This window comes from Salvia hispanica, chromosome 3 (genome assembly GCF_023119035.1).
Source record: "Salvia hispanica cultivar TCC Black 2014 chromosome 3, UniMelb_Shisp_WGS_1.0, whole genome shotgun sequence".
Lineage (NCBI taxonomy): Eukaryota > Viridiplantae > Streptophyta > Magnoliopsida > Lamiales > Lamiaceae > Salvia > Salvia hispanica.
Window position 1 is genome coordinate 21,048,568 of NC_062967.1, and position 13,748 is coordinate 21,062,315.

The following is a 13,748-nucleotide window of genomic DNA, read 5'->3' on the forward strand; positions in this document are numbered from 1 at the left end:
TAAAATGCAAAACTTAAAATAGAAGGTAGATAAAAAGAAAATATGTTAATGAAAAATGGGTTTTCATATTATTAGAGAGAAAGTTTTAATTTTTAGGAGACGGATATTTTTAGGTGGTGGAAGCATTTTTCTCTTTCCTACTTTTAACTTCTGTTTTTTTTTTTTCAATTTATCCATTTTATCTTTTCTTCTTTTATAGTTGTTATTATTACATTAAAACTTGTGTCATCTATTCTATTTATCCATTTTACCTTTTCTTTTTTTATAATTATTAATTTTACATTAATATTTGTATCACCGATCAATAGAATTTTTTTCGTTCGACGAGATAGTATAAAATAAGATTATGTTATCTTTATCTCCACGGGTATATCCTCTTCTTAAGAATATGATAACACAAATCTTGTTTCAAAGTTTCAATCCTCACTGAGTGACTTTCTCCATGCTAGAACTCAAGTCATATAGTCATTCCCTACTTTTCTGTTTCATATCACAATTCTCACATGGACATCATCTCCCCACCTTTAAAATTAACTTACATTGTTTATTCTTTTACTTTAGAATTAAAATACGACATTATTTCATTAAAAACATAAAAAAAAAAAAATACAAATACTTACAAATGAAAATTTAAAAATATATTCATTCATAGAATCAGATTTTTTTTTTAATTTTCGAAACTTCATTGCTTACAAATGAGTTTCTTCTCTTTTTTTTAAATCAGATTATTTTTACAATTTTTATAATGCATGCCCTTTTTATTTTTTATGTTTTAAATTCAAGCTATTTTTATTGCTTTTATAAAAATAAAAATCATTTGTTCATAGTACTTATTATAGTTTTAATTTTACCAATGACTCCGACGTCAGCTTCAAATTAATCTAAAACGTATTTTGTCAACTAGTCACAATTCTTGCTGATGATTGAGAAAACAAAAAGGGGGTTCCAAGTATATGAGCTTGAGTTATAGATTCATTTATCAACTCTAAACTGGAGATGCAAAGAGAAAATGAATTTGTATTATTTAGTTCATCTTATTCAATTTGATTATATAAATCGAATTTGGAAACCGCTACATCAGAAAATGCCATGGTGACTAGTGCCATGAAAATCAGTCACCCCTTATATATTCAAGTATAGCTGCATAAAAAATAATTCAGTAGTACAATTTAGGCCAAAACTGCAGCAAGGCCAGTTCTTTGATTTTTGAAATGATTAATTAAGGTTGGTCGTTGATGAAGATGATATCTTCTTTTGAAAGGTTCATCTTACCCTTGTCTCTACTACTGACTGGGGCTTGATCGGGTTTCCCTCGCTGCACGGAAAAATACCAGATTTTGACAGATTAATACTTCAACAGCAACGATGCCAATTTGAAATCGCAATTCCTTTCAATATTCTAAACTCCGAAAAGATTTAGAAGTGGCATGTTGATAGTAATTTGACAACTTGGAGATAGTTTATGGAGTGTACCTTTCTTAACACAAAAGCAGAATATAAGTAGGCCACCTCCCACTCATCAGGTGATAATGTACCTGAGAAATTATTAAAGCCAATAAGCAACAGACTAAGATAAACAGAGGTAGATTATAGTAAGACTATAAACTAAAACTTACTATTGTCGTCTTTGCCATCACCCAGAGCACCGAGTCTTCTCATGAGCTCAACAAACTCAGGCTTCTTCATGTACTCGTCCACAAATACATGCGAATTTTTAACAAAGACCAACTCCAAACCATACTGCGTATTTAAAGGATGAATGACAGCGTTAAAACATAATTGTGACTAAGCTGATAATCAAATCATCCCAAGGATCTTGTATTTCAAGATGTAACCTCGAAATAGTCTTTTGTTCATATATTCACAATTAGCAGTAACTAGCGGTGTTTCATGATTTAAACATTATCGCCAACTACAAAACCGTTCCAGGATAACAATAATAAAGCTTCTCAGTGGGACTAAATTATATCACCACACAGTACTTGATATTACTGCCACACAATATGAAACCGATAGCTTAAGCAGAAAATGAGTACCTCTTCAGCAAGTGCTTTAAAAATATGAAAAGGAACAATCCACTCAGGACAATCCACTGCATCCTGCAGGAAGATAAATAAATATTACCATGAAAAATGTATTTAGAAGCAAAAAAAGCAATCTGAGTAAAAGATTACAGTTCACATAAATGAATCCATCAAGTCACATTAACACCAATAAGGATCAAGGAGATTATTTTGCCTTTCCAATGATTAAGAGAAAAAGAAAAGAAATTATCAGAAGGGATCAAATAATATACCTCTAGATGGAACTTGTACTTGATGCCAAAGGGACTTGAAGACTTAAATTTCTGTGATAGGCCAAAAATGGAAGAAAAGAAAATATTGCAAATGGAGTCCAGCAGAAGTGTAAAAAGATGTTCAAACATAGAAATCTACCTTGTCGTCAAATTCTTCATCAAAACGTATCCAGTACACACTATTACCGAATTGTAGCCCCTCAGCTGCATCGACAAGGGAAAGCCTTTTAACGGCCAATGATACAAAATATCTTCACAAACTACATAATGCTTGCATGTCAAAATTTATAATCAACAGGATAGTATGCATATTTCGATAAAGGCTACACTGTAATGTCTATTGGCCACCTAGTTCTGTTCCAGTCATCAATCAAATCAAAAAGCAAGGGACACAGTGGTCAGTGCAATTGAAAAGATGCATCATTTCCAAAACTCAAATGAACCAAATGCATAAATGATATCATCACTGAGAATGTGGCATAAAAGGTTCCATAAATAATCTACAAAGTATACATATGTTTATGTATGCATACGCATGTGACTGAGTGGGAGTGTGGAAATACATAGAGGTGTTTGCATGACTGTGGATGACTATCTTTACAAAATATATTAAGGAGCAACCCGCATAGACAGAAGGTGTTGCGATGCCATGCCAATGATTACCTTTACATTAAAACTAATGGGGAATAATGTGTTTTCTAGCATTAACAAAGAAACCAATGATTAATTCAATCTTCAAGCTGTTCTTACTCATTCAACACTACAAATACTCCACAAGTAAAGTAAAAAAGACCCTGAACATTCATTTACAAATTTCCTATAAATTACTTTTTGGGATGATTGGTTTTTATTTCAAATTGTAGTTTCCATTTTTTAGTACTTCTGATGTTTTTTGTACAAAAAAAGTGATGATTTTGGTATGATGAATGATTAATACTATTAGAGAACCTGGAAGATGAAAATATGTTTGTTGGACAATGTTTCCATTCTGAATTTGCAGTTCGTATGAACAGATGGATATTTTTGGTGGTTAGCATGAAGAATGAGCATTCAAGTGGGTCCCACTACAATGATGATAGATGATATCATTGGAAAAATAAATTTGGTGTTAATAGCAAATGACTCATACATATGTGTTTTTAGTGTTGTGTGTTAGAGGAAGTGGAAAATGAAGTATGGAAATGATGACAAAAACAAGCCCTTTAAGTTTATTCATGTCAGCCTCAATGTAAACAGCACGGAAAAAACCTTCTCTAAGTTTTTTTATGATGACATTGGCATCTGGCATTGTTCCAATGAAGATGCCTCCTGGCCGAAGTAAAGCTGATACATTGGCCAAGGCCCGCCTGGCACGCGCCTCTGTAGACCATGAGTAATGCATTGCAAACTGCAAAATCCCAGCTTTGATAGATTAATTTAACTTGCAAAACATGAATAATCATTAGTTGCATAGTTTTCTAGCATAGGCTGAAATTTCTGATCTCCCAAAACATGTGATAGAAGTCATTCCTGTACCTCGCAGATTATAGAAGTCATTGCTGTAATGTTCAAACATGAATAATTTCAGTGAAGTTCTTATTCCCCACAGATTATCTTGTAGTTGTTTAGTATCCTTATTGGTTACTCCCTCCGCCCCACAAAGATTGTCCCACTTTGACCGGGCACGGGTTTTAAGAAATATAATGGAAAGTGAGTTGAAAAAATTAGTGGAATGTGGGTCCTACTTTTATATATTAGTTTTATAATAAAATGTGAGTAGGGATGAGTTAGTGGAATATGGGGTCCATTACCAAAAATGGTAAAAAGTGAAATGGGACAAACTTTGTGGGACGGACCGAAATGGAAAAATGCGACAATCTTTGTGGGACGGAGGGAGTATTTGTTTAAGTAGGAAGTCTAGCATTGGTAATAGTTCAAGAAATAGATTTTATTTCTTGGAGTATGAGTTAGTTTAGGAGTCTTTTTTTAATTCGGAATTTTGATTCAATTGGAGTCTTCAATAGAGTCTTAAATAGGGTAAGCTATGTTTCATTTGTTCAGAGTATAGTTCGAGTTCAGCATTTGTTGTGGCCTTTACGGAGGAATGGCCACTTAGTTATAGGAGTATCATTTATTTTTCTCTCATTAATTTTCATGTTCTTTCTCGTTTCTGTTTTTCTTTATTTATTTTCCAGCAGCAGATGCTATTTTGATATCATCATGTAACATGCAGATTTATACACGTATATCTTTCTTACAGATAAGACTGTTTTCAGCTTGTAAATTGAAGTCAGCAAGCATAATACCCTTCTTGTATCAGTGAAATAAGGGTAAACAATTCAAGATACACAAACTTCTCTTGTATCATCTAGTTTGGTAATATTTCAAACTGGTAAAACTCATCACATATTTCAGTGTGCATATTTTAACTCATTAGGAGACTGAAAGGAGAGAATGTGATTGGGTAGAAAAGAAAACTGTCAGAAACTAAATTGTTTAATTTAAGAAAGTACAAAGATGTTTAGTTAAAAAAATGAAAATTTATGAGTCACCTACCTGGCAGCTACATACATCAAATGGAGCATCTTCTGCCAAAACCTTATCTAGACGGACCTGAAATTTTGCAAATGAATTACTGGCCCATATGACTGTATGAAGTAATCTCGTGTCAGTAACTTCAGCTATCCAGATGGTGGTAATTCACCCGCTATCCAGCATACAAGAATTAGATTGATGTCTAGCCGTATGCATAAAGAATCTAGTGATTATAGGAGATGGGGTAACTGGACAAGTCATTATGCTTCTAATATAATGTAGACCCAAATAAAGATATCATTGGTATTTACCTCAAAGCAGTCACCGCACAAGAGTCTGGCAGGAAAGGAGAATTTTTTGCGACGCTGGTGATGATCAGCGTCACCGTTATATCGCGTGCGGCAATCTTCTATCTGGAATGAAGCAGGTATAATTTATTTCAATTTTTGAGATGAATATCCATCTTTACTTAATATTTCAAGGAGAGCTGCAATACATGGAAATAAAAAAAGATGTCCAGCCATGAAGAATTGGATGTTTTGTTATGCGCTAACCGTTGCAGTTAGTAACAGTAAAAAATTACATGAAATATGTAGGTCCATTTGGTTCACCAGATGCCAATTAGAAAAAGAGCCGTTCACTTACTAGTTAACTAATTCATTAATGCTGCAAATGGACTAGTATAAACGGATACACTTCGGACAACTGAAGGAAGAATTAATGCATTTCCTGTTGAGTTGATAGAATTAAGTGAAATATCTGAAGAAGACAACCCCTTCAAGAAAAGACTCGAAACATAATCAAATATTTTGGACTTAGCAGAGCCTTTTGTGAGTATCAGCAACCATATCAAGACAGGGTTTAATTCATGAGTTAACTCTTGGTAATAGTGGAACAATTTACATGCATCCACAGAATGGCACTTTCTGTTGCCAATTCAAAAGCACACTGCAATTTGAGCGTCAACTGTCAAGCAAGTTAATATCCCTTATGTTAAAGTAGCCTAGCAAAAAACCAAAGATTTCTGCGTATGTTTTGGGGAAGAGGGCACAAATGGAGCACTTAGTAATGAGAAAAATAGACATGTCAGTATGATTCAGTGTGCCTCCAATTGTACGCAATATGTTCCAGAGAATTTACACAATCAATAGAGAAAGCAAGTTTGTGAGAGAGAGCAGCAGGTGACGAGAAGATAACCACAAAGCCATAGCCTCAGCGAAGAGTCGAACACAAACAAAGTTCAGCATTGCAAGAATAATGAAAATTGACAATGAATAGTGACAATTTACCGATCCTTCAGCTATATCAATACCGACATAATAACCAATCCTTGCTTTGTCCCATTTGATGAGATCACCACCCTAGTACAAATAAAGACAAGGAAAAGCTGAAATTGGCAGGCAGAAGTTTACATAATACACGAACCAGTGCAAAAAATTATTGCTCATATACTACCTTTCCACAAGCTAAATCAAGAACGGCGTCTCCTTTTTTTGCGTATAGCTGAATCAGCACACTCTTTATCTGTTGAATGCAAATGGCAATAAGCCTCTACTACAGAAATTTTGTTTCAATTGGACTTCATTACATTATAACTAATCGAGTATTTGGCAAGCAAGATATAAAATGGTTTTATAAATTTCAAAAAGTACCCAATTATTCAGTTTCTTCAGGTGAATGATAGGGCTAGCTTCTCGTTCTTCGAGTGTCTGATTCGTTCTAGCACTGTAGTGATCAGCCACTTTCCTTGCAAATATCTTAGTATTCTCATCCTCAAGAAATTGTCCATCACCTAGCAAACATATAAATCACCCAATTCGTGGAGAAATCAATTCATCTGATCACAAATATAAATAAATTAAAACAATTAGCATACAAAATTGATGAAAGTTTCGAACTTGTGAAACCCCAATCAACTATCAGTCAAAAAAAAAACCTAAGTCGGGAAATCCGCCCAATAGCTCGAAACAAAATTCAGTTGCTGAAATACCTTCAGGATTATACTTAAATTTGGACTGAGGGGGTCCATAAGAACTCGATGATGAAGATTCTTGATAGCCTCGCTTCATTGATAATTATACAATAATAAGGCAATGATTAATTGAAGAAGGGTTTGAATCAATTGTTTTGAGAAGGAGAGGAAGAAGAACCACAACGATATAATACAAGGGGTACAAGCTTACTACTTTTGCATTTATTTCTGAATAATCTAATGGTTGTGTACATACTACATAGTACTAATACGAATTTGAGTAAGCTGTATTTTTATTAGGGGTTTATTCGGTGTTGGTTCATCAAACTCGAATTTTATATTTTAAATCCTGGATATAGAGCATAGATTTAGGGCTAGCACATCGAATTAATAGGATTAAAAAAAAAGTAATGAGTAGAAGTAGTATAAATTTTTGGGACAATGGTATTAAAAGAACTATTAATTTTGGCCGAAATCTGGTATTTCCAATTAACTTTGAAGCATATATATAAAACCATAAACTTATAAAGCCGTTGTTAATTTTCCCTCAAAGGGTTGCAGGATGACTCGGATGTGTGACATGGCTTATTTAAAATCTCATGTGGCTGCAATCACCATATTTAAATCATGACTTATCACTATATCTGAGTCATGACTATTGAAATGTGATTTGATATACGCAACAATTTTTTTTCTCGCCAGCTCCCCTCTCTCTTCTAACTCACCATCACCGTTGCCGGGCAATTATAGCGCTAGCTCCTTCCCTCCATCATATCTTTACTGAAAATTAATTAAACGATAATATGAAGTTAGATAATATGAAGAAAATAAATTCATGGCACGTGATGAAAATAGTGAAAGGTTGGTTATTACTCCCTCATCCCCGATTAAGAGTCACACTTTTCCATTTCGGTCCGTTCCCAATTAAGAGTCACACTTCATTTTTACCATAAATAGTAAGTAGGTCCACATTCCACTAACTCAATTCACTCACATCAATATAAAAAATGGGTCACACATTCCATTAACTTTTTCAACCAACTTTTCTTTACATTTATTAAAACCTGTGTGCGGTCAAAGTGTGACTCCTAATCGGAGACGGAGGGAGTAGAAAATAGAGTACCACAAGTGAATTTGGGCTAAAAGGAAATGAGGGCCCAATAAACGAAAACATTAGCAAGCCCACAAAACTAAAACCCTATTTCCGCAGATCATCATCCCTAATTCCCTATTTCTCCATCGCCGTTTCCACACATCACTCTGCGAAAATGGGTCGTGTAATCCGCGCACAGCGTAAGGGAGCTGGTTCGGTGTTCAAGTCCCACACTCACCACCGCAAGGGCCCCGCCCGATTCCGCTCCCTCGACTTCGGCGAGCGCAACGGCTACCTCAAGGGAGTCGTCACCGAAATCATCCACGACCCCGGCCGCGGCGCCCCCCTCGCTCGCGTCACCTTCCGCCACCCCTTCCGCTTCCAGCACCAGAAGGAGCTCTTCGTCGCCGCCGAGGGCATGTACACCGGCCAGTTCGTTTACTGCGGTAAGAAGGCCAATCTCGTCGTCGGCAACGTCTTGCCCCTCAGATCTGTTCCCGAGGGTGCCGTCATCTGCAACGTCGAGCACCACGTCGGTGACCGCGGTGTTTTCGCTAGGGCTTCTGGCGATTATGCTATTGTCATCTCGCACAATCCTGATAATGGAACCTCTAGGTATAATTTAATTGATAATTGATTCAATTGTTGTTTCTCATGCTTCTATTTTATTAGAAATAATTTGGATTTATTTATGATTTTGCCAATTTCATACAACACATAATATATTTGGCTGCTAAATTTGCTCCATATTACCCCTATTGATATGCTTTGTTAATATAATGCATGTATTGTGAGTAATATATTTGGACAATCAATGCTAAATTTGATCCATATTACCCTGTTTTTTGGCTATTTAGTAACTAGTTATAAATATTACTCCTCAGATTATCAAATATATATATCAGTAGGCAAATTCGTCAATTCAAAATCCCTCAATTTGAATGAGGCATGTATTCTTATGTACATTGCTGGATTCAATTTCAGTTGTTCTGCTAGCATAATGCTTGTATATATCATTTGCATAACTTTGTTAAATGTTTGAGGATTATGCCGATATATATTCATTTGATGCTTTGTTGATTGACGTGTTTCTGAACACATACCTAGTTAATGCTTAACTTGGTCCATTTTACTCTGATTGTTCTGCTATTTTGTAACTGGCTAGAGATGAGTGATCAGATTGTCAAATATGTATCAACATTTTCTATGTACATAGGTCATCACAATCACAGTTAAACTTCAATTAGGCTCCGCTCGGTACATGAATTGGAATTAGATTTCTATGGAATTGAATTGGAAGATTCAGTTACAGATACTTTGTTTGGTAAAAATGATGTAATTAATATGAATTGAATTTAAAGAAACTATGCACGCACACTCACATAAGTCTGTGTAGTGACTTCGTGTGTGTGTGTGTGAGAGAGAGAGAGAGAGTAGTGCGTGTGTGACTATGTCTCTGTCTGTGTGTGTGTGTGACTGTGTTTGGAATGATAAAAATAGGAATATGGTGAGAAAGTAGGATTTATGTACTGGAATTAGAATGTTGAAATCCTCAATGTGAATGAGGCATGTATTCTTACAGTATTCAATTTCTGCTGTTCTAGTAGAATATTGTTTTCCACACATTATGTTTGTATCATTGATGCATTTTTAAAACTCTATTACTTGTGTAAGGATTATGCCTGGGTTGATTTTTCATGTTTAGATGACACGCCTTACTTTTGGCTGCAGAATCAAGCTCCCTTCAGGAGCCAAAAAGATTGTGCCGAGTGGCTGCCGTGCTATGATTGGTCAGGTTGCTGGAGGAGGCCGTACTGAGAAGCCCATGTTGAAAGCAGGAAATGCATACCACAAGTTCAGGGTGAAGAGAAACTCATGGCCCAAGGTTCGTGGTGTTGCTATGAACCCTGTGGAGCATCCCCATGGTGGTGGTAACCATCAACATATTGGTCATGCCAGTACCGTACGTCGTGATGCACCACCCGGACAGAAGGTCGGTCTTATTGCAGCCAGGAGAACTGGTCGGCTCCGTGGTCAAGCTGCTGCTACAGCTGCTAAGGCCGATAAGGCTTAGGCTAGTGTTTTTGGATGAATAGCTTAATTATATTGGCTTCGTGTTTTTGTTGGACCATGAAAGATTGTTTCTTTTTGTTTTATGCAATTTTGATTTTTATGAGACTTTAAGAATGCAACTTGCTTTGGTTGTTGCTGAAGTTTATGTAAGACAACAATGAGACACCCAAAATGCATTTTATAGTTAATTTATTTTTCCGGATGTATAGTAGAAGTCGAAAACTTAACAAAATTAAATAAAACTCGTCCACTTTATAAAATTAATGAAACGGTAAATAACGAAAATTATTTAATTGAAATTATAAAGTGAATGTGGTGGTAGGGATATATTAATATGACAACCCCGCTATTTTAGGCTGTTAGATATGGAGATCGTGTGATTCTGAAGCTTTCATGTGATAGCCTATTTTAATTAAAATGGAACATAAAAAAGAACATTGAAGGGCAAAATTGGTATTCTCTATTTTCAGTTTGTTATCAGATTGTAGTGTTACTCTATGAATATTGCAGTGTTACGCGCCTGCATCATTCGTAAAAGTTTTTTACCTTGCCAAATTGCAATGTTACTCTATGAATATTGCAGTATTACCAAGTACTCCCTCCGTCCACGATTAAGAGTCACATTTCTAAATGGCGCAGATTTTAAGAAATGTTAAGAAAAGTGGGTGGAAGAAAGTTAGTGGAATAGGGGTCACACATATATATATTAATTTTAAATGATATGTGAGTTAATGAGTTAGTGGAATGTGAGGTCTCTTTACCATTTATGGTAATTATAAACCGGGACTCTTATTCGTGGACAGACAAAAATAGAAAAACCGGACTCTTATTCGTGGACTGAGGGAGTAGTATTTATAGTTTACATATTACCAAACCCGTTTCTGATTTAAGTTTTTTGGAATTGTCTAAAATACTCACGCCTGCAAGATCCAACAAACATACGACTGCAATCTGAACTCCATTTCATCAATTCAATCCTAGGCGTTCATCTTATAGATCTTAGGGCTAGGATTAGACCACCTCCACCGGTGACATTCCACACACTGTCACACATAAAAGACAAAATAGGCATAAATAGAAGTAATTCTAAAATAATCTAATTCAATCGCCCCTCATCTCTCGGTGTCACCAATAAAAGTAATATATCTCAATGCACCCTCTCTCCCGCCCTGATACCCCCTTGCTAAAGATCTCACTGATCTGTTTCTTTAACTCCTTCGGATTAGTTTCATTGCTTGTGCCTTCTTCATCAGACTCTGCCACACTATTCTATAACAACGTCCCAGCGCCTCCTAGCAGCACGAACTGAAACAACAACCAATACACGCTCATTGGGACATCTTTTTTGGGTTTATCCAGCAACCCGTTGCTCCAGCCGCCACTAGAAAAAGTATGGGGCACATGCCACATGTCATATAATTATTGGCTGAATATTGAAATATTTTTTATTTTTATTTTTCACTATTTATTATTGATTTATTTTATTACTTGATTATTGGAGTACATGTATGTTGTAATAAATTTGTACAATAACAATATAATTCTACGTCACATTTTCAATCTCGAAAATTTTGCACTACATTAAATTTTGATTGTTTTATTAATTATTAATTTATTTTATTCAATGATTATTACATTTATCTCTATATATCTTTTCAAATATCATGTGAATTATTCTTCCAAAAAAATCATGTGAACCACTCTTCCATAAAATGACGTGAACTACTTCATTTTTTATTGTTTCATTTTAATTTATTATTTTTTATTATTTGCTACTACATTGTGCTTCACTTTTCTATATATATCCCACTTAACATGTAAAACTCATCACAAAAGCAAACCAAATTTATCAATCTAAATTTCCTTTCATTCTTGTTTTGATAAATTTGATTTTATGGATCCAAATCATTCAACTTATCGCCCTTGTTTCCCAAACTATTTTAATTCCCAAAATTATCAACAATCATCAGAATATCAAAGTTTGCAAAATTTTCCAAATTTTGCACCACCTTATCAGAATCCCCAATCATTTTCAAATCCAGAGTATTCACAAAACATTGAATTATCATTTGATAGTGTTTAATGAAGTTATGAGCAAACATCAAAAGTGGAGTATTCATGATACAACATAGGTATTTCTTGACAATGAAAATGTTGTTTATGAACAGGATGGTAGCAATTCAAAGAGGAAAAAGACTTCTGAATCTGGCGAGTATACTATCCCTTCAAATCCGGAAACTCCTACATCTGGACATTCAACTAGTCTCAGCCTATAGGCAGAGACAAGGCAAAAATAAAAGGAAAAAGTAAGGTAACACAATCTGATTCTACTAATGCTCAAGTTGTTGCAGAATTTCATGCACTAAGGCTAGCTAAAGAAAGTGAGAACGAACTAGTGGAGGCTTGACTGCAGATAGAGCGTGAAAAGCTGGAAATCCATCTATGAAGATGTACCAAAAAATGTTGATTAAGTTGTTGGACAAAGAGAACTTGTACCCAGAAGATCAAGAGATGAAACATCAACTAATGGAGATTGTGTTTGGAAAATGAACGATTTTAGTTTGATATGAGTTTGGTGTGACAATAAGTTATGTAATATTCATTTGGTGTGACATTAGTTTAAGTAAAATAGTTTGGTGTTTTTAATTATGTAATGTTAGTTTGGTGTGTGTTGGTGTGACCTTTGTTTGTACTTTATGTAATATAAATTTGTGTAATATTAAGTTTATTTGATATGGTCGCATGCATCTTTCTGCAAAAGCAATTGAGATGTCACAAAGATTTATTTCTTTATCACATGCATTTTTTTAGATATGATTTTCGTGACACATGCATTTTCCTGCAAAAGTATTTGAGATGTCAAACATCATTACTTTATCACATGCATTTGCAGATATGAGTTTTGGTGTCATGTGCATATTCCTGCAAAAGTAATTCAGATGTCACAAAGATCAGTTCTTTATCACATGCATTTGCAGATATGAATTCGGTGCTACTTGCATTATCTTACAAAAGTTTTGAAATGTCACATGCGTCATAGTGTCAATCAAATGTTTTGTATCGCATGCATTATCCTGCAAAAATTAGATATGTCACATGCTTTACTACAATTGTGTCTCACATTTCTTGGGGTTTAATGTCACATGCAAATATATTTAGTTTATACATAGCTTGTGGAAATTTTTTAAAGATAACACCAAGTACTCATTCCACCTCCAAAAAATGTCTTCTAGTGAAAACTCATCACTTTCATCGGATTCAAGTTCTGATGATTCAAATATCATAGCACTCAATCAATGGGAGGAACGAGTTTCTCAACAAAATCATCAAATCTATACAATTGCTAAGACATGTTATCCACCAATCAAAATCTAATTGTAGAGGCTCAAGCTTCTACAGTCAGAAAAAGGTGTTGTGAAAGGCAACGCGAGATTGGTGCTAAGCGTTTGATCAATGACTACTTTAGTTCCAACCCGACATATGGACCAGAGGTCTTCCGACGCCAATTTCGCATGCACAAATCCGTATTCCTTCGGATTGTAGAAGCTGTTACTGCTAATGATGAGTATTTTCAAGAGAGACGCGATGCTATAGGGAGACAAAGTTTGTCATCGTTACACAAATGTACCGGAGCTATGCGGGTGTTGGCGTATGGGACATCATCCGATGTCGTTGATGAATATTTGCTGATGAGTTCAACAATGACGAGAGATTCTCTAATACGTTTCGTTGAAGGTGTTATTTCATGTTTTGGTGCCACATATCTTAGAAGACCTACTTAACGAGATCTGGCTAGAGTT

At 35.1% G+C, this 13,748-nt stretch overlaps 2 protein-coding genes across 2 annotated transcripts; one reads left to right on the forward strand and one right to left on the reverse strand.

The window, feature by feature from the left end:
* Positions 1-1,077: 1,077 nt before the first annotated feature.
* Positions 1,078-7,008, reverse strand: LOC125216765 (mRNA cap guanine-N7 methyltransferase 1). The gene is made up of 13 exons (XM_048118530.1): positions 6,801-7,008; positions 6,463-6,602; positions 6,266-6,334; positions 6,100-6,171; positions 5,122-5,223; positions 4,832-4,888; positions 3,545-3,683; positions 2,436-2,500; positions 2,297-2,347; positions 2,037-2,099; positions 1,617-1,740; positions 1,474-1,535; positions 1,078-1,315 (listed from the first exon to the last, which is right to left on the reverse strand). The coding sequence occupies exons 1-13, from the start codon at positions 6,877-6,879 to the stop codon at positions 1,220-1,222; spliced, it is 1,119 nt and encodes a 372-aa protein (XP_047974487.1). The 5' UTR covers positions 6,880-7,008; the 3' UTR covers positions 1,078-1,219.
* Positions 7,009-7,995: 987 nt separating this feature from the next.
* Positions 7,996-10,140, forward strand: LOC125215006 (60S ribosomal protein L8-like). Its single transcript, XM_048116278.1, has 2 exons — positions 7,996-8,490; positions 9,607-10,140. Exons 1-2 carry the CDS (start codon positions 8,051-8,053, stop codon positions 9,947-9,949), a joined length of 783 nt encoding a protein of 260 aa, XP_047972235.1. The 5' UTR covers positions 7,996-8,050; the 3' UTR covers positions 9,950-10,140.
* Positions 10,141-13,748: the final 3,608 nt, after the last annotated feature.

Coding starts and splice junctions, on each gene's coding strand:
- LOC125216765 (XM_048118530.1), bottom strand. CDS start 6,879: ATGAAGCGAGGCTATCAAGAATCTTCATCATCGAGTTCTTATGGACCC. Junction 5,224..6,099: donor TTGATATAGCTGAAGGATCG/GTAAATTGTCAC, acceptor GCTTCATTCCAG/ATAGAAGATTGCCGCACGCG. Junction 3,684..4,831: donor TTGATGTATGTAGCTGCCAG/GTAGGTGACTCA, acceptor GGGATTTTGCAG/TTTGCAATGCATTACTCATG.
- LOC125215006 (XM_048116278.1), top strand. CDS start 8,051: ATGGGTCGTGTAATCCGCGCACAGCGTAAGGGAGCTGGTTCGGTGTTC. Junction 8,491..9,606: donor CCTGATAATGGAACCTCTAG/GTATAATTTAAT, acceptor TTTTGGCTGCAG/AATCAAGCTCCCTTCAGGAG.